Here is a 22,432-nt window from a genome sequence, read left to right as displayed (position 1 = left end):
ATTCAGCTGGATATCTGGCCTTGCTAACCTCACCCTGATTCAGCTGGATATCTGGCCTTGCTAACCTCACCCGATTCAGCTGGATATCTGGCCTTGCTAACCTAACCCTGATTCAGCTGAATATCTGGCCTTGCTAACCTCACCCTGATTCAGCTGGATATCTGGCCTTGCTAACCTCACCCTGATTCAGCTGGATATCTGGCCTTGCTAACCTCACCCTGATTCAGCTGGATATCTGGCCTTGCTAACCTCACCCTGATTCAGCTGGATATCTGGCCTTGCTAACCTCACCCTGATTCAGCTGGATATCTGGCCTTGCTAACCTCACTCTGATTCAGCTGGATATCTGACCAAGACTTCCATTTAGTATATTCACTATCATAATGTGTGTGTTTGTGTATATATCATGTGTGTGTGTTTTCTCCCCAGAGCTGCGTGTTTCCTGAGCGTTATGCGGTGTGTGTGTATGTGTGTATATATAATGTATGTGTGTGTTTTCTCCCCAGAGCTGCGTGTTTCCTGAGCGTTATGCGGTGTGTGTGTATGTGTGTATATATAATGTATGTGTGTGTTTTCTCCCCAGAGCTGCGTGTGTTTCCTGAGCGTTATGTGGTGTGTGTGAGCCGACTGGAGGATGCCTCAGCTAACCCGACCCCGGCCGTAACCGTGGTGAGTGGCTGTTTATACTCCACTACTTCCTCTTCCTTCCAGTCGCTTGGCAACATCACCAGCACGGGGCTGTCTGTCTGTTTATTATAGGGCTTCGGTGCCAAATACTGCTCCCACTTCCCACTGTATGTGCTGGAAGATGTTTACTTAGATTGGCCCCTGGATGCGCTGCCAAATTGTGCGCCCGGGTCCCACTGGATGTGTCCCAAATGGCACCCTTGTTTTCTATGGACCCTGGTCAAAGTAGGGCACTTTATAGGGACTAGGGTGCCATTTTGGGATGCAGCCTGTATATGCTGGCTTTGTTTATGTAGTGTGGCCCCTGGACCTGCCAGGGTTATTTCCAGGCCCCCGACCCTCTACTCCCAGGGATGGGGACAAGATTGGGACAGAGTGTCTGAGGTTGTGGGTTCAAGGAGTTATGGGGTGAAGGGTTCCGGAGTTTACAGGGGTCACACACCACTGGATCTGGGGTCCGGGGAGAGACCGACATCTGGTTTGTGCGATCTTGTCACGACAATGACCATAGGGGTTGGCAAGACAATAGAAACTGATCTGGGACCAGACTAGTCTTATTGAACCCAATGACCATAGGGATTGGCAAGACAATAGAATCTGTTCTGGGACCAGACTAGTCTTATTGAACCCAATGACCATAGGGGTTGGCAAGACAGCAGAAACAGACCTGGGACCAGACTAGTCTTATTGAACCCAATGACCATAGGGGTTGGCAAGACAGCAGAATCTGTTCTGGGACCAGACTAGTCTTATTGAAACCAATGACCATAGGGATTGGCAAGATAGCAGAATCTGTTCTGGGACCAGACTAGTCTTATTGAAACCAATGACCATAGGGGTTGGCAAGACAGCAGAATCTGTTCTGGGACCAGACTAGTCTTATTGAACCCAATGACCATAGGGGTTGGCAAGACAGCAGAATCTGTTCTAGGACCAGACTAGTCTTATTGAACCCAATGACCATAGGGGTTGGCAAGACAGCAGAAACTGATCTGGGAACAGACTAGGACATTCACTGAGACTGAGACCGGGCTGAAAAGAGCTTGGCTACATTAAACCCTGGGAGCATTCAGGCCGTATTCATAAAGCATCTCAGAGTGCTGATGTATAGGCTAGTACAGTCAGTGCAGGGTGATGTACAGGCTAGTACAGTCAGTGCAGGGTGATGTACGGGCTAGTACAGTCAGTGCAGGGTGATGTACAGGCTAGTGCAGGGTGATGTATAGGCTAGTACAGTCAGTGCAGGGTGATGTACAGGCTAGTACAGTCAGTGCAGGGTGATGTACGGGCTAGTACAGTCAGTGCAGGGTGATGTACAGGCTAGTGCAGGGTGATGTATAGGCTAGTACAGTCAGTGCAGGGTGATGTACAGTGAGTGCAGGTTGATGTATAGGCTAGTACAGTGAGTGCAGGGTGATGTATAGGCTAACACAGTCAATGCAGGGTGATGTATAGGCTAACACAGTCAGTGCAGGGTGATGTACAGTAATTGCAGGGTGATGTATAGGCTAGCACAGTCAGTGCAGGGTGATGTACAGTAAATGCAGGGTGATGTGTAGGCTAACACAGTCAATGCATGGTGATGTATAGGCTAACACAGTCAGTGCAGGGTGATGTACAATAATTGCAGGGTGATGTATAGGCTAGCACAGTGAGTGCAGGGTGATGTATAGGCTAACACAGTCAGTGCAGGGTGATGTATAGGCTAACACAGTCAGTGCAGGGTGATGTATAGGCTAGCACAGTCAGTGCAGGGTGATGTACAGTCAGGGCAGGGTGATGCACAGTCAGTGCAGGGTGATGTACAGTAATTGCAGGGTGATGTACAGTCAGTGCAGGGTGATGTACAGTAATTGCAGGGTGATGTATAGGCTAACACAGTCAGTGCAGGGTGATGTACAGTCAGTGCAGGGTGATGTATAGGTGTGCATATGTAAGAATATGTGGGCCCATTGGGAACGGAACCAATGACCCCGTTGTTGTCAGTGCCTGGCTCTTACCAACTGAGCCACACTGATGTATAGGCCACTGACTGGACCACTGACACATATCCAACACTGAGAGAAATAGTACCTTCTAAGAACGTGTTGTACCTTCTAAGAACGTGCAGTACCTTCTAAGAACGTGTTGTACCTTCTAAGAACGTGCTGTACCTTCTAAGAACGTGCTGTACCTTCTAAGAACGGGATGTACCTTCTAAGAACGTGTAGGCCTCTGAATATTTATATAGAGACCACCATTCCTTTCAACACATTTTCTCTCACACCAACACATACTCAACAATTTGTTGTCTGGTCTGTCGGAGATTCCCATGCAGGTCGTTTCCTAGTCAGAAGTCATGTGCCTTCATTGATTTGATTCACATTCAGTTTGGGGGTAAGCTGTAGCTGTGAAGGCTAGTCAGTGTAGGAACAGCTGTAGCTGTGAAGGCTAGTCAGGGTAGGAACAGCTGTAGCTGTGAAGGCTAGTCAGTGTAGGAACAGCTGTAGCTGTGAAGGCTAGTCAGTGTTGGAACAGCTGTAGCTGTGAAGGCTAGTCAGTGTAGGAACAGCTGTAGCTGTGAAGGCTAGTCAGTGTAGGAACAGCTGTAGCTGTGAAGGCTAGTCAGTGTAGGAACAGCTGTAGCTATGAAGGCTAGTCAGTGTAGGAACAGCTGTAGCTATGAAGGCTAGTCAGTGTAGGAACAGCTGTAGCTATGAAGGCTAGTCAGTGTAGGAACAGCTGTAGCTATGAAGGCTAGTCAGTGTAGGAACAGCTGTAGCTGTGAAGGCTAGTCAGGGTAGGAACAGCTGTAGTCAGGGTAGGAACAGCTGTAGTCAGTGTAGGAACATCTGTAGTCAGTGTAGGAACAGCTGTAGTCAGTGTAGGAACAGCTGTAGTCAGTGTAGGAACAGCTGTAGTCAGTGTAGGAACAGCTGTAGTCAGTGTAGGAACAGCTGTAGGCAGTGTAGGAACAGCTGTAGGCAGTGTAGGAACAGCTGTAGGCAGTGTAGGAACAGCTGTAGGCAGTGTAGGAACAGCTGTAGGCAGTGTAGGAACAGCTGTAGTCAGTGTAGGAACAGCTGTAGTCAGTGTAGGAACAGCTGTAGTCAGTAGGAACAGCTGTAGTCAGTGTAGGAACAGCTGTAGTCAGTGTAGGAACAGCTGTAGTCAGTGTAGGAACAGCTGTAGTCAGTGTAGGAACAGCTGTAGTCAGTGTAGGAACAGCTGTAGTCAGTGTAGGAACAGCTGTAGTCAGTGTAGGAACAGCTGTAGTCAGTGTAGGAACAGCTGTAGTCAGTGTAGGAACAGCTGTAGTCAGTGTAGGAACAGCTGTAGTCAGTAGGAACAGCTGTAGTCAGTGTAGGAACAGCTGTAGGCAGTGTAGGAACAGCTGTAGGCAGTGTAGGAACAGCTGTAGGCAGTGTAGGAACAGCTGTAGTTAGTGTAGGAACAGCTGTAGTCAGTGTAGGAACAGCTGTAGTCAGTGTAGGAACAGCTGTAGTCAGTAGGAACAGCTGTAGTCAGTGTAGGAACAGCTGTAGTCAGTGTAGGAACAGCTGTAGTCAGTGTAGGAACAGCTGTAGTCAGTGTAGGAACAGCTGTAGTCAGTGTAGGAACAGCTGTAGTCAGTGTAGGAACAGCTGTAGTCAGTGTAGGAACAGCTGTAGTCAGTGTAGGAACAGCTGTAGGCAGTGTAGGACCAGCTGTAGGCAGTGTAGGAACAGCTGTAGGCAGTGTAGGAACAGCTGTAGGCAGTGTAGGAACAGCTGTAGTTAGTGTAGGAACAGCTGTAGTCAGTGTAGGAACAGCTGTAGTCAGTGTAGGAACAGCTGTAGTCAGTAGGAACAGCTGTAGTCAGTGTAGGAACAGCTGTAGTCAGTGTAGGAACAGCTGTAGTCAGTGTAGGAACAGCTGTAGTCGACCATCGCCCCGCCGTTCAAAGCCCACGCTGTGACACACACACTCTCCCACGTCATATGACCTTTCTCTTTTAGTTATTTTGTGTCCAGTCATGACAGAGACAGACGGAGCGTCTTCCAGAAACTAGTTCTCATTTGAACCCGCTCTGCCCTCCCCAGAGAGGACTGTGGGAAATCAACGAGGAGCCATTCTCACCTTGGCGCTGACATCAGAGGACCACGGAGGATGTCTCTCTCTCTGTCTACCTCCCAAATAGCACCCTATTCCCTATATAGTGCACTACTTTTGACCGGTTCCCTATGGTGATACAGTGCACTATAAATAGAGTAAAGTGCCATTTGGACTCTGTGTTCCATCTATCTACCCCATGATCGTGGTGTCTCTCCCTCTCTGTTATTCTATCAGGGCTTTTGCTATTGTTTCTTTTTACTCTGAGTCTCCCAGTCTCTTCCACTATTCTGTGAGTCTCCCAGTCTCTCCCACTACTCTGTGAGTCTCCCAGTCTCTCCCACTACTCTGTGAGTCTCCCAGTCTCTTCCACTACTCTGTGAGTCTCCCAGTCTCTTCCACTACTCTGTGAGTCTCCCAGTCTCTTCCACTACTCTGTGAGTCTCCCAGTCTCTCCCACTACTCTGTGAGTCTCCCAGTCTCTCCCACTACTCTGTGAGTCTCCCAGTCTCTCCCACTGCTCTGTGAGTCTCCCAGTCTCTCCCACTACTCTGTGAGTCTCCCAGTCTCTCCCATTACTCTGTGAGTCTCCCAGTCTCTCCCACTACTCTGTGAGTCTCCCAGTCTCTCCCACTACTCTGTGAGTCTCCCAGTCTCTCCCACTACTCTGTGAGTCTCCCAGTCTCTTCCACTACTCTGTGAGTCTCCCAGTCTCTTCCACTACTCTGTGAGTCTCCCAGTCTCTCCCATTACTCTGTGAGTCTCCCAGTCTCTCCCACTGCTCTGTGAGTCTCCCAGTCTCTCCCACTACTCTGTGAGTCTCCTAGTCTCTTCACTACTCTGTAAGTCTCCCAGTCTCTCCCATTACTCTGTGAGTCTCCCAGTCTCTCCCACTACTCTGTGAGTCTCCCAGTCTCTCCCACTGCTCTGTGAGTCTCCCAGTCTCTCCCACTACTCTGTGAGTCTCCCAGTCTCTTCACTACTCTGTGAGTCTCCCAGTCTCTCCCAGTACTCTGTGAGTCTCCCAGTCTCTTCCACTACTCTGTGAGTCTCCCAGTCTCTTCACTACTCTGGCATTGAATGAAAGCAACACTTGTAATATTTTCAGTGGAGCGAGAAAGTTGAGACGCCAGTGAAGAGTTCAGATTGTGTAAGGCCCCAACCTTTTCCAGCTGAAAGAGGGAGATGGAGAGAGGGAGAAAGGGAGGGAGAGAGGGAGACGGAGGGGGAGAGAGAGGGAGACGGAGAGAGGGATGGAGCGTGAGAGAGAGAGGATGCACTTCTCTAGTTCCCTTCCTTAGGATCTGGTTCAGACAGGCAGACTGGAGAGGAGTGGAGGGGACTCTTGTGGTGTGGAGCTCTCTCAATTCCAATTCAATTCTGTTTAACAGGCTTTATTAGCATGGGAAAAATATGTCTACATTGCCAAAGTAAGTGAAATAGATAATAAACAAAAGTGAAATAAACAATTAGAATTTAACATTAAACATACTTTAACAAATGGTTCAAAAGGAACAGAGACATTTAAAAAGTTATACAATGTGCAAGTAGTTGAAGTTTGAAAGTAAAATAAACAAACATAAATATGGGTTGTATTTACAATGTTGTTTGTTCTTCACTGGTTTCCATTTTCATGTGGCAACAGGTCACAAATATTGCTGCTGTGATGGCACAATGTGGTATTTATTTATCAAGATTGGATTTGTTTTCAAATTCTTTGTGGGTCTGTGTAATCTTAGGGAAATATGTCTCTATGGTCAGACATTTGACAGGAGTTTCCACCTCATTTTGTGGGCGGTGTGCACAGAGAGTGCATTCGGAAAGTATTCAGACCCCTTCACTTTTTCCACATTTTGTTACTTTATATCCTTATTCTAAAATGGGTGAAAAAATATATATATAATCATCATCAAACTACACACTACACCCCATAATGGTATATCAAAAACTGTATTTTTTTTTTGAAATGTTTGCAAATGTATTAAAAACAGATACCTTAAGTATTCAGACCCTTTGCAATGAGACTCGAAATTGAGCTCAGGTGCATCCTGTTTCCATTGATCATCCTTGAGATGTTTCTATAACTTGATTGGAGTCCACCTGGCGTAAATTCAATTGATTAGACATGATTTGGAAAGTCACACACCTGTCTATATAATGTCCCGGAGTTGACAGTGCATGTCAGAGCAAAAACCAAGCCATGAGGTTGAAGGAATTATCCGTAGAGCTCCAAAACAGGATTGTGTCGAGGCACAGATCTGGGGAAGGGTACCAAAACATTTCTGCTGCATTGAAGGTCCCCAAGAACACAGTGGCCTCCATCATTTTTAAATGGAAGAAGTTTGGAACCACCAAGACTCTTCCTAGAGCTGGCTGCCCTGCCAAACTGAGCAATCGAGGAAGAAGGGCCTTGGTCAGGGAGGTGACCATGGACCCGATGGTCACTCTGACAGAGCTCCAGAGTTCCAGAAGAACAACCATCTCTGCAGCACTCCACCAGTCAGACCTTTATGGTAGAGTGGCCAGATGGAAGCCACTCCTCAGTAAAAGGCACATGACAGCCCGCTTGGAGTTTGCCAAAAGGCACCTCAAGGATTCTGACTATGGGTAACAAGGTTCTCTGGTCTGATGACTTATTCAAATGTAACGGGCTTCCTCACAATTACCACATTGCAAATATTCTGTCTTAAACAGACATGGCCACTTCCATGTACACTTGAAATTAGCACACGTTAAATAACATTAATCATGAATTGTTACGTGAATGGAACCGGCGAATGGCGGCAACCCGGTAACGTATAGCGTTGCGCAAAGGCAAACACGCTCCTGCTGCTCAACCTAAATGACGCGGGCAAGACAGCAACACGGAGCTCCGACACAACGTGAGGAACAAAGCAAAGCATTAACAGAATGAAACCGTTTCTAGCTCGTTTGTGTTACAATGACAACGTTTCACTAGCTTACTGCTAACAAAGCAATGTAAACTGTCGCTAACTGCTAAGAAATGACTATCAACTGTCGCTAACTGCTAACAAATGACTATCAACTGTCGCTAACTGCTAACAAATGACTATCAACTGTCGCTAACTGCTAACAAATGACTATCAACTGTCGCTAACTGCTAACAAATGACTATCAACTGTCGCTAACTGCTAACAAATGACTATCAACTGTCGCTAACTGCTAACAAATGACTAAACTGTCGCTAACTGCTAACAATGGAGCAAATTAATCATGTTATTTATTTTTATTTACAATGACAGCCTACCCCGGCCAAAAATTGGACGACGCTGGGCCAATTGTGCGCCGCCCTATGGAACTCTCAATCGCGGCCGGATGTGATACAGCCTGGATTCGAACCGGGGACTGTAGTGACGCCTCTTTCACTGAGATCCAGTGCCTTAAACCACTGCGCCACTCGGGAGCCCTATTTAGTCATGTGCAGTACAATGCTTCTAAAGGAAATATATTTTAATATAGGGCCTTATGGCAGATTAGACAGGGTGTAAATCCACTTCTTCACAACAACGACAAATCATTCACTCTGTTATGATTTGTACGCGGGAGTGTTCTCTTTCCCGTTCTCTGAATAATGCAGCCAGGAATGTTTTATACATGTACATTTTGGAGGAAAAAAATGGTTTTGAACCCGAAATGACTGAAGCCATGTTGTTGCTGTGCTAGAATGATAAGGGATTCTCTGGCATATCCCATAGATCAGATGTCGTCTGTTGTGAGAGGTCTTTCAGAACACTGTGTGTGTGTGTGTGTGTGTGTGTGTGTGTGTGTGTGTGTGTGTGTGTGTGTGTGTGTGTGTGTGTGTGTGTGTGTGTGTGTGTGTGTGTGTGTGTGTGTGTGTGTGTGTGTCAGCATGGTTCCCAGGTCTTTTTAAGGGGAATTCAGCCTGAGGTCTTTGTTTGTATTTGACATGTGATCTGATTTCTCTGTGGAAACAAAAGCCTCTCTCTCACTGACCACTGTGTGTGTGATATAATACATGAGTCATATGCTGAGTTGGTCTGAAAAGAGGTTCAGTCGGTTCCACCAGGGTTCCCGTCAGTTCCACCAGGGTTCCGGTCAGTTCCACCAGGGTTCCGCTAGTGTTCCGGTCAGTTCCGTTCAGTTCCGGTCAGTTCCGCCAGGGTTCCGGTCAGTTCCACTAGGGTTCCGGTCAGTTCCAGTCAGTTCCGTCAGGGTTCCCGTCAGTTCCGCTAGGGTTCCGGTCAGTTCCGCCAGGGTTCCGGTCAGTTCCGTCAGGGTTCCGTTCAGTTCCGGTCAGTTCCGCTAGGGTTCCGGTCAGTTCCGCCAGGGTTCCGGTCAGTTCCGTCAGGGTTCCCGTCAGTTCCGCCAGGGTTCCGGTCAGTTCCGCCAGGGTTCCGGTCAGTTCCGCCAGGGTTCCGGTCAGTTCCGCTAGGGTTCCGGTCAGTTCCGCTAGGGTTCCGCCATGGTTCCGGTCAGTTCCAGTCAGTTCCGTCAGGGTTCCCGTCAGTTCCGCTAGGGTTCCGGTCAGTTCCACCAGGGTTCCGGTCAGTTCCAGTCAGTTCCACTAGGGTTCCAGTCAGTTCCACTAGGGTTCCGGTCAGTCCCGCCAGGGTTCCAGTCAGTAGGGTTCAGTCAGTTCCACTATGTAGTGAAGAGGGGACTGGACTCGGGCTCTGTGGGTAGATGGAATGAGGTAATGGCAAAGAAACACACAAATGGAAGCAAAAGCTACGTGATTGAATGAACCAACTTCATGGGATAATTGGTTTTGTCATCATCATAAGACACATTAAGGTATACACCGCTGGTGGAACATAGACCTGACCGCTGATGGAACATAGACCTGACCGCTGATGGCTGGTGGAACAGACCTGCTGGCTGATGGAACATAGACCTGACCACTGATGGAACATAGACCTGACCACTGATGGCTGGTGGAACAGACCTGCTGGCTGGTGGAACATAGACCTGACCACTGATGGCTGGTGGAACAGACCTGCTGGCTGGTGGAACATAGACCTGGCCACTGATGGAACATAGACCTGACCACTGATGGCTGGTGGAACAGACCTGCTGGCTGGTGGAACATAGACCTGACCACTGATGGCTGGTGGAACATAGACCTGACCACTGATGGCTGGTGGAACATAGACCTGACCACTGATGGCTGGTGGAACATAGACCTGACCACTGATGGCTGGTGGAACATAGACCTGACCACTGATGGCTGGTGGAACATAGACCTGACCACTGATGGCTGGTGGAACATAGACCTGACCTCTGATGACTGGTGGAACATAGACCTGACCACTGATGGCTGGTGGAACATAGACCTGACCACTGATGGCTGGTGGAACATAGACCTGACCACTGATGGCTGGTAGAACATAGACCTGACCACTGATGGCTGGTGGAACATAGACCTGACCACTGATGGCTGGTGGAACATAGACCTGACCACTGATGGCTGGTGGAACATAGACCTGACCACTGATGGCTGGTGGAACATAGACCTGACCACTGATGGCTGCTGTTGTTGCCTACCCTTACCACCTGGGGGCGGCCCGTCAGGAAGTCCAGGATCCAGTTGCAGAGGGAGGGGTTCAGACCCAGGACCATGAGCTTAGTGATGAGACTTGGAGGTTAATATGGTGTTGAACGCTGAGCTGAAGTCAATGAACAGCATTCTCACATAGGTGTTCCTTTTGTACAGGTGGGAAAGGGCAGTGTTGAGTGCAATCGAGATTGCGTCATCTGTGGATCTGTTAGGGCGGTCCACTTTTTTTTATCCTTGATAGTTTGCAAGTCCTGCCACATCCGACGAGCGTCAGAGCCTGTGTAGTAGGATTCGATCACGGTCCTGTATTGATGCTTTGCCTGTTTTATGGTTTGTCGGAGGGCGTAGCATGATTTCTTGATTTCTTGTCCCGCTCCTTGAAAGCGGTGAATTATGTGGCAAACTCCTCAATGCCATCGGATGAATCCGGAAACATATTTCCAGTCTGTGCTAATGAAACAGTCCTGTAGCTTAGCATCCTCTTCATCGGAACACTCCGTATTGAGAGGGTCACTGGTACTTCCTGTTTTTGCTTGTAAACAGGAATCAGAAGGATAGAGTTATGGTCAGATTTGCCAAATGGAGAGTGAGAGAGAGCGTTGTATGCTTCTCTTTGTGTGGATTAAGGTGATCTAGAGTTGTTTAGCCTCTAGGTGTACATGTGACACGCTGGTGTAAATAAGGTTTAGCAGCATGTAGCAACCTAGACGTTTCTACCAGTAAAGTATGTGGGAGGGTACCTGCAAACTGTTTCATAGTCCCTATCTGCCTGCCAACGCCCATCCAAACTGTTTCATAGTCCCTATCTGCCTGCCTGCCAAGCCTAAACTGTGTTCGTTGGTATACTGTGAGTTACTCCTTGTGAGCTAGCTACAGTAAAGTATGTGGGAGGGAAGAAACCTAGAGAAACATAACACCAGGAGATTTAGGATCTTGATCTTTGGAAATGAGTTGTTTAGCCTGGAGATAAATTATATTGAGGGTAGGAGGAGGAGCTATCCGTCTTTATATACCTGTACAGGTATTGGTCTATGCATGTTTGTTGTCTTTGTAACTTGGAAGATGTGGTGAGGTAAAACAAACAAACAGGCCCTGTCTGTTTCTTAGTGGATCCAGAGGTGTGTTGGAGTCTGAGGCGAGTGGAGACAGTGGAGGTGGTTGTGAACCAGTGGAGACAGTGGAGGAGGTTGTGGAGACAGTGGAGGAGGTTGTGGAGACAGTGGAGGAGGTTGTGGAGACAGTGGAGGAGGTTGTGGAGACAGTGGAGGAGGTTGTGGAGACAGTGGAGGAGGTTGTGGAGACAGTGGAGGAGGTTGTGAACGAGTGGAGACAGTGGAGGAGGTTGTGGAGACAGTGGAGGAGGTTGTGGAGACAGTGGAGGAGGTTGTGGAGACAGTGGAGGTTGTGGAGGAGGTTGTGGTGACAGTGGAGGAGGTTGTGGACGAGTGGAGACAGTGGAGGAGGTTTTGAACGAGTGGAGACAGTGGAGGAGGTTTTGAACGAGTGGAGACAGTGGAGGAGGTTTTGAACGAGTGGAGACAGTGGAGGAGGTTTTGAACGAGTGGAGACAGTGGAGGAGGTTTTGAACGAGTGGAGACATTGGAGGTTTTGAACGAGTGGAGACAGTGGAGGAGGTTTTGAACGAGTGGAGACAGTGGAGGAGGTTGTGGAGACAGTGGAGGAGGTTGTGGAGACAGTGGAGGAGGTTGTGGACAAGTGGAGACAGTGGAGGAGGTTGTGGAGACAGTGGAGGAGGTTGTGGAGACAGTGGAGGAGGTTGTGAACGAGTGGAGACAGTGGAGGAGGTTGTGGAGACAGTGGAGGAGGTTGTGGAGACAGTGGAGGAGGTTGTGGAGACAGTGGAGGAGGTTGTGGAGACAGTGGAGGAGGTTGTGGAGACAGTGGAGGTTGTGGAGGAGGTTGTGGAGACAGTGGAGACAGTGGAGGTTGTGGAGGAGGTTGTGGATACCGTGGAGGAGGTTGTGAATGAGAGGAGACAGTGGAGGAGGTTGTGAATGAGAGGAGACAGTGGAGGAGGTTGTGAATGAGAGGAGACAGTGGAGGAGGTTGTGAATGAGAGGAGACAGTGGAGGAGGTTGTGGAGACAGTGGAGGAGGTTGTGGAGACAGTGGAGGAGGTTGTGGAGGAGGTTGTGGAGACAGTGGAGGAGGTTGTGGAGACAGTGGAGGAGGTTGTGGAGACAGTGGAGGTGGTTGTGAACCAGTGGAGGAGGTTGTGGAGACAGTGGAGGAGGTTGTGGAGACAGTGGAGGTTGTGGAGGAGGTTGTGGAGACCGTGGAGGAGGTTGTGGAGACAGTGGAGGTGGTTGTGAACCAGTGGAGGAGGTTGTGGAGACAGTGGAGGAGGTTGTGGAGACAGTGGAGGAGGTTGTGGAGGAGGAGGTTGTGGAGACAGTGGAGGAGGAGGTTGTGGAGACAGTGGAGGAGGAGGTTGTGGAGACAGTGGAGGAGGTTGTGGAGACAGTGGAGGAGGTTGTGAATGAGAGGAGACAGTGGAGGAGGTTGTGGAGACAGTGGCCCAAATGGCACCCTATTCCCTATGTTGTGCAGTACTTCTGACCAGGGCCCACAAGGCACTATATAGGGAAAAGGGTGGCATTTAGTACTCAGCCATAGTCTCAGTAGCATCTCACAGGGCGGTAGGCGATATCCAGAGTTGTTGTCTTTGCGTCACCTCTTGTTAGTGCTGATTTTTAGTATAACATCATATAATCCAGCTCTAAAGGTGTTCCAATGGAAAGAATCATTCCTTTTTATTGAGCTTTTAATACTTTAATGATGATCAGAAGCGTATCAAAAACAAAATGGTCTGGAAAACATAATGTGATTTAGTCTGTGGTGTCTATCATCATAGAGGGAAATACCATGACACCAAGGAAACGCCAAACCAAACAAAACCGTCTCACAAGGTGACAAGATCAGATGAATGGCGGATGAATTACTTGATGGTTGATTGCAGTTCGGTGTGGTAGACATAGTGAAGACTTGTATAGCAGATGGCTATCAACATTCATACATAGAATGTGCTCTGGGCTTCAATGACTCATAGAAAAATAAATAACCTAGAACCAAGCCCTGGGGGACACCAGTAGAAACACCGCAGAGAGAAAAAGAGATGGACTAGTACCGAGCCCTGGGGGACACCAGTTGATGAACTAGTACCGAGCCGTGGGGGATAACAGTTGATGAACTAGTACCGAGCCCTGGGGGATAACAGTTGATGAACTAGTACCGAGCCCTGGGGGATAACAGTTGATGAACTAGTACCGAGCCCTGGGGGACACCAGTTGATGAACTAGTACCGAGCCCTGGGGGATAACAGTTGATGAACTAGTACCGAGCCCTGGGGGATAACAGTTGATGAACTAGTACCGAGCCCTGGGGGACAACAGTTGATGGAACTAGTACCGAGCCCTGGGGGACACCAGTTGATGAACTAGTACCGAGCCCTGGGGGACACCAGTTGATGAACTAGTACCGAGCCCTGGGGGACACCAGTTGATGAACTAGTACCGAGCCCTGGGGGACACCAGTTGATGGAACTAGTACCGAGCCCTGGGGGACACCAGTTAATGAACTAGTACCGAGCCCTGGAGGACAACAGTTGATGAACTAGTACCAAGCCCTGGAGGACAACAGTTGATGAACTAGTACCAAGCCCTGGGGGACACCAGTTGATGAACTAGTACCGAGCCCTGGGGGACACCAGTTGATGAACTAGTACCGAGCCCTGGGGGACACCAGTTGATGGAACTAGTACCGAGCCCTGGGGGACACCAGTTAATGAACTAGTACCGAGCCCTGGAGGACAACAGTTGATGAACTAGTACCAAGCCCTGGAGGACAACAGTTGATGAACTAGTACCGAGCCCTGGGGGACACCAGTTAATGAACTAGTACCGAGCCCTGGAGGACAACAGTTGATGAACTAGTACCAAGCCCTGGGGAACAACAGTTGATGGAACTAGTACCGAGCCCTGGGCGACACCAGTTGATGAACTAGTACCAAGCCCTGGGGGACACCAGTTGATAGAACTAGTACCGAGCCCTGGGGGACAACAGTTGATGAACTAGTACCGAGCCCTGGGGGACACCAGTTGATAGAACTAGTACCGAGCCCTGGGGGACACCAGTTGATGAACTAGTACCGAGCCCTGGGGGACACCAGTTGATAGAACTAGTACCGAGCCCTGGGGGACAACAGTTGATGGAACTAGTACCGAGCCGTGGGGGACAACAGTTGATGGAACTAGTACCGAGCCCTGGGGGACAACAGTTGATGGAACTAGTACCGAGCCCTGGGGGACAACAGTTGATGAACTAGTACTGAGCCCTGGGGGACAACAGTTGATGGAACTAGTACCGAGCCCTGGGGGACAACAGTTGATGGAACTAGTACCGAGCCCTGGGGGACACCAGTTGATGAACTAGTACCGAGCCCTGGGGGACACCAGTTGATGAACTAGTACCGAGCCCTGGGGGATAACAGTTGATGAACTAGTACCGAGCCCTGGGGGATAACAGTTGATGAACTAGTACCGAGCCCTGGGGGACACCAGTTGATGAACTAGTACCGAGCCCTGGGGGACAACAGTTGATGGAACTAGTACCGAGCCGTGGGGGACAACAGTTGAAAAACTGCAGAGAGAAAAAAAAGAGATGAACCTCCGTAAAACACTTCAGTGCCCCTCTACGTGATGTGATGTGTTTGAGCAGTATAAAGAAGAGATGGTCTGAATCCAAATATGTGACAAAGCAGGGTTCATGTAGTGTCTGTTCTCTTTATAGCAGAACTGGCTGCCAGAGATGCACTCTAATAGTGTAGTGGCCCTGTCAAAGCATATTAGCGCATATCTGTCCATTACTTTACAGTCCAGAGATAATGCACGCACTCACTCACTCACTCTCTCTCTCTCTGGTGCACCCTGTTTCTTTCTCTGTCTCTCTCTCTCTCTAAATGTAAATTCAAGGGGCTTTATTAGCATGGGAAACATATGTCTACATTGCCAAAGCAAGTGAAATAGATAATAAACAAAAGTGAAATAAACAATGAAAATGAACAGTAAACATTACATTCACAAAAGTTCCAAAAGAATAAAGTGATTTTAAAATGTTATATTATGTGCAAATAGTTAAAGTACAAAAGGGAAAATAAATAAATATAAATATAGGTTGTATTGACAATGGTGTTTGTTCTTCACTGGTTGCCCTTTTCTTGTGGCAACAGGTCACAAATCTTGCTGCTGTGATGGAACACTGTGGTATTTCACCCAGTAGATATGGGAGTTTATCAAAATTGGGTTTGTTTTCAAATTCTTTGTGGGTCTGTGTAATCTGAGGGAAATATGTGTCTCTAATATGGTCGTACATTTGGCAGGAGGAAGTGCAGCTCAATTTCAACCTCATTTTGTGGGCAGTGTGCACATAGCCTGTCTTCTCTTGAGAGCCAGGTCTGCCTACGACTGCTTTTCTCTAAAGCAAGGCCACTGAGTCTGTACATAGTCAAAGATTTCCTTAAGTTTGGGTTAGTCACAGTGGTCAGGTATTCTGCCACTGTGTACTCTCTGTTTAGGGCCAAATAGCATTCTAGTTTGATCTGTTTTTTTGTTAATTCTTTCCAATGTGTAAAGTAATTATCTTTTGGTTTTCTCATGATTTAGTTCGGTCTAATTGTGTTGCTGTCCTGGGGCTCTGTGGGGTGTGTTTGTGTTTGTGAACAGAGCCCCAGGACCAGCTTCCTTAGGGGACTCTTCTCCAGGTTCATCTCTCTGTAGGTGATGGCTTTGTTATGGAAGGTTTGGGAATCACTTCCTTTTTAGGTGGTCGTAGCATTTAAGAGCTATTTTCTGGATTTTGATAATTAGCGGGTATTGGACTTATTCTGTTCTGCATGCATTATTTGGTGTTTTACACTGAGGATGTTTTTGAAGAATTCTGCATGCAGAGTCTCAATTTGGTGTTTGTCACATTTTGTGAATTCTTGGTTGGTGAGCGGACCCCAGACCCCACAACCATAAAGGGCAATGGGTTCTAAACTCAGCAAAAAAGAAACGTCCCTTTTTCTGACGCTGAAAAACACCAAAAGAAAGATGCCCAGGGTCCCTGCTCATCTGCGTGAACGTGCCTTAGGCATGCTGCAAGGAGGCATGAGGACTGCAGATGTGGCCAGGGCAATAAATTGCAATGTTCGTACTGTGAGACGCCTAAGACAGCACTACAGGGAGACAGGACGGACAGCTGATCGTCCTCGCAGTGGCAGACCACGTGTAACAACACCTGCACAGGATCGGTACATCCGAACATCACACCTGCGGGACAGGAACAGGATGGCAACAACTGCCCGAGTTACACCAGGAATGCACAATCTCTCCATCAGTGCTCAGACTGTCCGCAATAGGCTGAGAGAGGCTGGACTGAGGGCTTGTAGGCCTGTTGTAAGGCAGGTCCTCACCAGACATCACTGGCAACAACGTTGCCAATGGGCACAAACCCACCTTCGCTGGACCAGACAGGACTGGCTAAAAGTGCTCTTCTCTGACGAGTCGCGGTTTTGTCTCACCAGGGGTGATGGTCGGATTCACGTTTATTGTCGATGGAATGAGCTTAAAACCGAGGCCTGTACTCTCGAACAGGATCGATTTGGAGGTGGAGGGTCCGTCATGGTCTGGGGCGGTGTGTCACAGCACCATCGGACTGAGCGTGTTGTCATTGCAGGCAATCTCAACGCTGTGCGTTACAGGGAATACATCCTCCTCCCTCATGTGGTACCCTTCCTGCAGGCTCATCCTGACATGACCCTCCAGCATGACAATGCCACCAGCCATACTGCTTGTTCTGTGCGTGATTTCCTGCAAGACAGGAATGTCAGTGTTCTGCCATGGCCAGCGAAGAGCTCGGATCTCAATCCCATTGAGCACGTCTGGGACCTGTCAGATCGGAGGGTGAGGGCTAGAGCCATTCCCCCCAGAAATGTCTGGGAACTTTCAGGTGCCTTGGTGGAAGAGTGGGGTAACATCTCACAGCAAGAACTGGCAAATCTGGTGCAGTCCATGAGGAGGAGATGCACTGCAGTACTTAATGCAGCTGGTGGCCACACCAGATACTGACTGTTACTTTTGATTTTGACCCCCCCCCCCCTTTGTTCAGGGACACATTATTCAATTTCTGTTAGTCACATGTCTGTGGAACTTGTTCAGTTTGTGTCTCAGTTGTTGAATCTTGTTATGTTCATACAACTATTTATACATGTTAAGTTTGCTGAAAATAAACGCAGTTGACAGTGAGAGGACGTTTCTTTTTTTGCTGAGTTTATAATACAAGAACAATAACTGAATCTACTATTTTTGCCAGATCCTAATTGGGATGTCGAATTTTATGTTCCTTTTGTTGGCATAGAATGCCCTTCTTTCCTTGTCTCTCAGATCATTCACAGTTTTGTGGAAGTTACCTGTTGTGCTGATGTTTAGGCCGAGGTATGTATAATTTTTTGTGTGATCTAGGGCAACGGTGTCCAGATAGATAGATATCATTTTTATTTGTGGTCCTAGCAGCTGGACCTATTTTGGAACACCATTATTTTTGTCTTACTGAGATTTACTGTCAGGGCCCAGGTCTGACAGAATCTGTGCAGAAGATCTAGGTGCTGCTGTAGGCCCCTCCTTGGTTGGGGACAGAAGCACCAGATCATCAACCAACAGTAGACATTTGATTTCAGATTCTAGTAGGGTGAGGCCGGGTGCTGCAGACTGTTCTAGTGGGGTGAGGCCGGGTGCTGCAGACTGTTCTAGTGGGGTGAGGCCGGGTGCTGCAGACTGTTCTAGTAGGGTGAGGCCGGGTGCTGCAGACTGTTCTAGTGGGGTGAGGCCGGGTGCTGCAGACTGTTCTAGTAGGGTGAGGCCGGGTGCTGCAGACTGTTCTAGTGGGGTGAGGCCGGGTGCTGCAGACTGTTCTAGTGGGGTGAGGCCGGGTGCTGCAGACTGTTCTAGTGGGGTGAGGCCGGGTGCTGCAGACTGTTCTAGTGGGGTGAGGCCGGGTGCTGCAGACTGTTCTAGTGGGGTGAGGCCGGGTGCTGCAGACTGTTCTAGTGGGGTGAGGCCGGGTGCTGCAGACTGTTCTAGTGGGGTGAGGCCGGGTGCTGCAGACTGTTCTAGTAGGGTGAGGCCGGTTGCTGCAGACTGTTCTAGTAGGGTGAGGCCGGTTGCTGCAGACTGTTCTAGTAGGGTGAGGCCGGGTGCTGCAGACTGTTCTAGTAGGGTGAGGCCGGGTGCTGCAGACTGTTCTAGTAGGGTGAGGCCGGTTGCTGCAGACTGTTCTAGTAGGGTGAGGCCGGGTGCTGCAGACTGTTCTAGTAGGGTGAGGCCGGGTGCTGCAGACTGTTCTAGTAGGGTGAGGCCGGGTGCTGCAGACTGTTCTAGTGCCATCGCCAATTTGTGTCGTAGAAATATTAGTCCAGTAATACGGAACTTGTGAATTGAAATAGACTTTATTACAAAGTAACAAGCTGAGCTGGTCCATGGATCAACTGTCTTCCCAGCCTCGGCACACTCCTTTTATACAGTTTTCTAACTAGAAACTCCTCTTTATGTTAATGATTCATCCCCTTTGGTATTTAGCCACCATCTATCTTTTTGCCTTTCACTCATTTTAGCTAAGTGAACATTTTCTTATTGGCAAAGACATTAGGTCATAAATTCTATTGGTGGCATAACCATAGTAATGGTTAAAAAAAATGAACAGACACGCGCACTCCTAATGCATGTGGATGTCTAAAGGGTTGATTAATATCTTCGGAGTCTAATGACCCTCACGGGACCAGGTAATGGCTTTCATTAGACCTAGGCGCACACATAATGGTCAAGCCTATATTAATGATGCTTTACTACTCTAAATTACATAACACACATACTGGAAAATCCCCAATTTTTGTTGATATATATGTTGAAGAGGATGGGGGTTAAGCTGCATCCCTGTCTCATCCCACGGCTTATTGTTTGTGTTGTATGTTTATCCCCCAACATAACTTTCATCAATTTGTTTAGTAGATCCTTGTGTCAAATTGAAGTAAACAAAGCATGAGAAGACTTTGCCTTTGTTTTGGTTTGTTTGTCTGTCAATCAGGGTGTGCAGGGTGAAAACGTGGTCTGTCATACGGTAATTTGGTAAAAAGACAATTTGACATTTTCTCAGTACATTGTTTTCATTGAGGAAATGTACGAGTCTGCTGTTAATGATAATGCAGAGGATTTTCCCAAGGTTGCTGCTGACGCATATCCCCACGGTAGTTATTGGGGTCAAATTTGTCTCCACTTTTGTGTATTGGGGTGATCAGTCCTTGGTTCCAAATATTGGGGAAGATGCCAGAGCTGAGGATGATGTTAAAGAGTTTTAGTATAGCCAATTGGAATTTGTTGTCTGTATATTTTATCATTTCATTGAGGATACCATCAACACCACATGCCTTTTGGGTTGGAGGGTTTGTATTTTGTCCTGTAGTTCATTCAATGTAATTGGATAATCCAGTGGGTTCTAGGAGTCTTTTAATAGTTGATTCTAAGATCTGTATTTGATCATGTTTTTGCTATTAGTTCTTTGTTACAGGACCAAAAAGATTGGGGAAGTGGTTTATCCATACATCTCTGTTTTGGATAGATAACTCTTCGTGTTTGTTTAGTATTTTCCAATTTTCCCAGAAGTGGTTAGAATCGATGGATTTTGTAATTACATTGAGCTGATTTCTGACATTCTGTTTTACCAAAGTGTAAAACTGTATTGTTTTAGTGATTCACCATAGTGAAGTCGTAGACTCAGGTTTTCTGGGTCTCTATGTTTTTGGTTAGACGGGTTTCTCAATTTCTTTCTTAGGTTTTTGTATTCTTCATCAAACCATTTGTCATTGTTGTTCATTTTCTTAGGTTGTCTGCTTGATATTTTTTAGATTGGATATTGAAGTTGAGAGGTCAAATATACTGTTTAGGTTTTCTAATGTCAAGTTTACACCTTCACTATTACAGTGGAACATTTTGTCCAGGAAGTTGTCTAAAAGGGATTGAATTTGTTGTTGCCTAATAGTTTTTTTGGTAGGTTTCCACACTACATTCATTCCATCTATAGCATTTCTTACTCAGTTCCTTTGGCTTTGATGTCTCATGATTGAGTTTTGCTCTGTTCAAGTAGACTGTGATTTTGCTGTGATCTGATAGGGGTGTCAGTGGGCTGACTGTGAATGCTCTGAGAGACTCTGGGTTGAGGTCAGTGATGAAGTAGCCTACAGTACAACTGCCAAGAGATGAGCTATAGGTGTACCTACCATAGGAGCCTACCATTGACTATGTACATACCCAGCGTGCGATAGAGCTGCAGGAGTTGTGACCTGTTTTTGTTGGTTATGTTGTCATAGTTGTGCCTAGAGGGTCATATGGGGGAGGGAATTCTGTCACCTCCAGGCAGGTGTTTGTCCCCCTGTGTGCTGTGGGTGTCAGGTTCTTGTCCAGTTCTGGCATTTAGGTCGCCACAGACTAGTACATGTCACTGGGCCTGGAAATGATTGATTTCCCCCTCCAGGATGGAGAAGCTGTCTTCATTAAAGTATGGGGATTATATTGGGGGGATATAGGTAGCACACAGGAGGACATTTTTCTCGGTTGAGATCATTTCCTTTAGATTTTCAAGACAAATGTAAAATGTTCCTGTTTTGATTAATTTAATAGAGTGGGTTAGGTCTGCTCTATACCAAATTAGCATAACCCCTGAGTCACTTCCCTGTTTCACACCTGGTAGTGTGGTGGATGGGACTACCAGCTCTCTGTAACCTAGAGGGCAACCAGTGGGTCTGTCTCCTCTATAACACCCACCTGGTAGTGTGGTGGATGGGACTACCAGCTCTCTGTAACCTAGAGGGCAACCAGTGGGTCCATCTCCTCTATACCACCCACCTGGTAGTGTGATGGATGGGACTACCAGCTCTCTGTAACCTAGAGGGCAACCAGTGGGTCTGTCTCCTCTATACCACCCACCTGGTAGTGTGGTGGATGGGACTACCAGCTCTCTGTAACCTAGAGGACAACCAGTGGGTCTGTCTCCTCTATACCAGCCACCTGGTAGTGTGGTGGATGGGACTACCAGCTCTCTGTAACCTCGAGGGCAACCAGTGGGTCTGTCTCCTCTATACCACCCACCTGGCAGTGTGGTGGATGGGACTACCAGCTCTCTGTAACCTAGAGGGCAACCAGTGGGTCCGTCTCCTCTATACCAGCCACCTGGTAGTGTGGTGGATGGGACTACCAGCTCTCTGTAACCTAGAGGACAACCAGTGGGTCTGTCTCCTCTATACCACCCACCTGGTAGTGTGGTGGGTGGGACTACCAGCTCTCTGTAACCTAGAGGGCAACCAGTGGGTCTGTCTCCTCTATACCACCCACCTGGTAGTGTGGTGGATGGGACTACCAGCTCTCTGTAACCTAGAGGACAACCAGTGGGTCTGTCTCCTCTATACCACCCACCTGGTAGTGTGGTGGATGGGACTACCAGCTCTCTGTAACCTAGAGGGCAACCAGTGGGTCTGTCTCCTCTATACCACCCACCTGGTAGTGTGGTGGATGGGACCAGCTCTCAGTAACCTAGAGGGCAACCAGTGGGTCTGTCTCCTCTATACCACCCACCTGGTAGTGTGGTGGATGGGACTACCAGCTCTCTGTAACCTAGAGGGCAACCAGTGGGTCTGTCTCCTCTATACCACCCACCTGGTAGTGTGGTGGATGGGACCAGCTCTCAGTAACCTAGAGGGCAACCAGTGGGTCTGTCTCCTCTATACCACCCACCTGGTAGTGTGGTGGATGGGACTACCAGCTCTCTGTAATCTAGAGGGCAACCAGTGGGTCCGTCTCCTCTATACCACCCACCTGGTAGTGTGGTGGATGGGACCAGCTCTCTGTAACCTAGAGGGCAACCAGTGGGTCCATTTCCTCTATACCACCCACCTGGTAGTGTGGTGGATGGGACTACCAGCTCTCTGTAACCTAGAGGACAACCAGTGGGTCCGTCTCCTCTATACCAGCCACCTGGTAGTGTGATGGATGGGACTCCCAGCTCTCTGTAACCTAGAGGGCAACCAGTGGGT

At 48.1% G+C, this 22,432-nt stretch overlaps 1 protein-coding gene across 1 annotated transcript in view; it reads left to right on the top strand.

The window, feature by feature from the left end:
• The window catches only part of LOC139569668 (uncharacterized), a 51,428-nt gene that overhangs the window by 14,933 nt on the left and 14,063 nt on the right, over positions 1-22,432 (top strand). The window contains exon 3 of the mRNA XM_071391077.1: positions 584-669. Within this exon, the coding sequence (XP_071247178.1) occupies positions 584-669 (86 nt within the window). The remainder of the gene's footprint in view (positions 1-583; positions 670-22,432) is intronic.

Source organism: Salvelinus alpinus, chromosome 3 (assembly GCF_045679555.1).
Source record: "Salvelinus alpinus chromosome 3, SLU_Salpinus.1, whole genome shotgun sequence".
Taxonomy (NCBI): Eukaryota; Metazoa; Chordata; class Actinopteri; order Salmoniformes; family Salmonidae; genus Salvelinus; species Salvelinus alpinus.
Note: the sequence above shows the minus strand (reverse complement) of the source record. Positions and strands in the feature narration are given on the sequence as shown.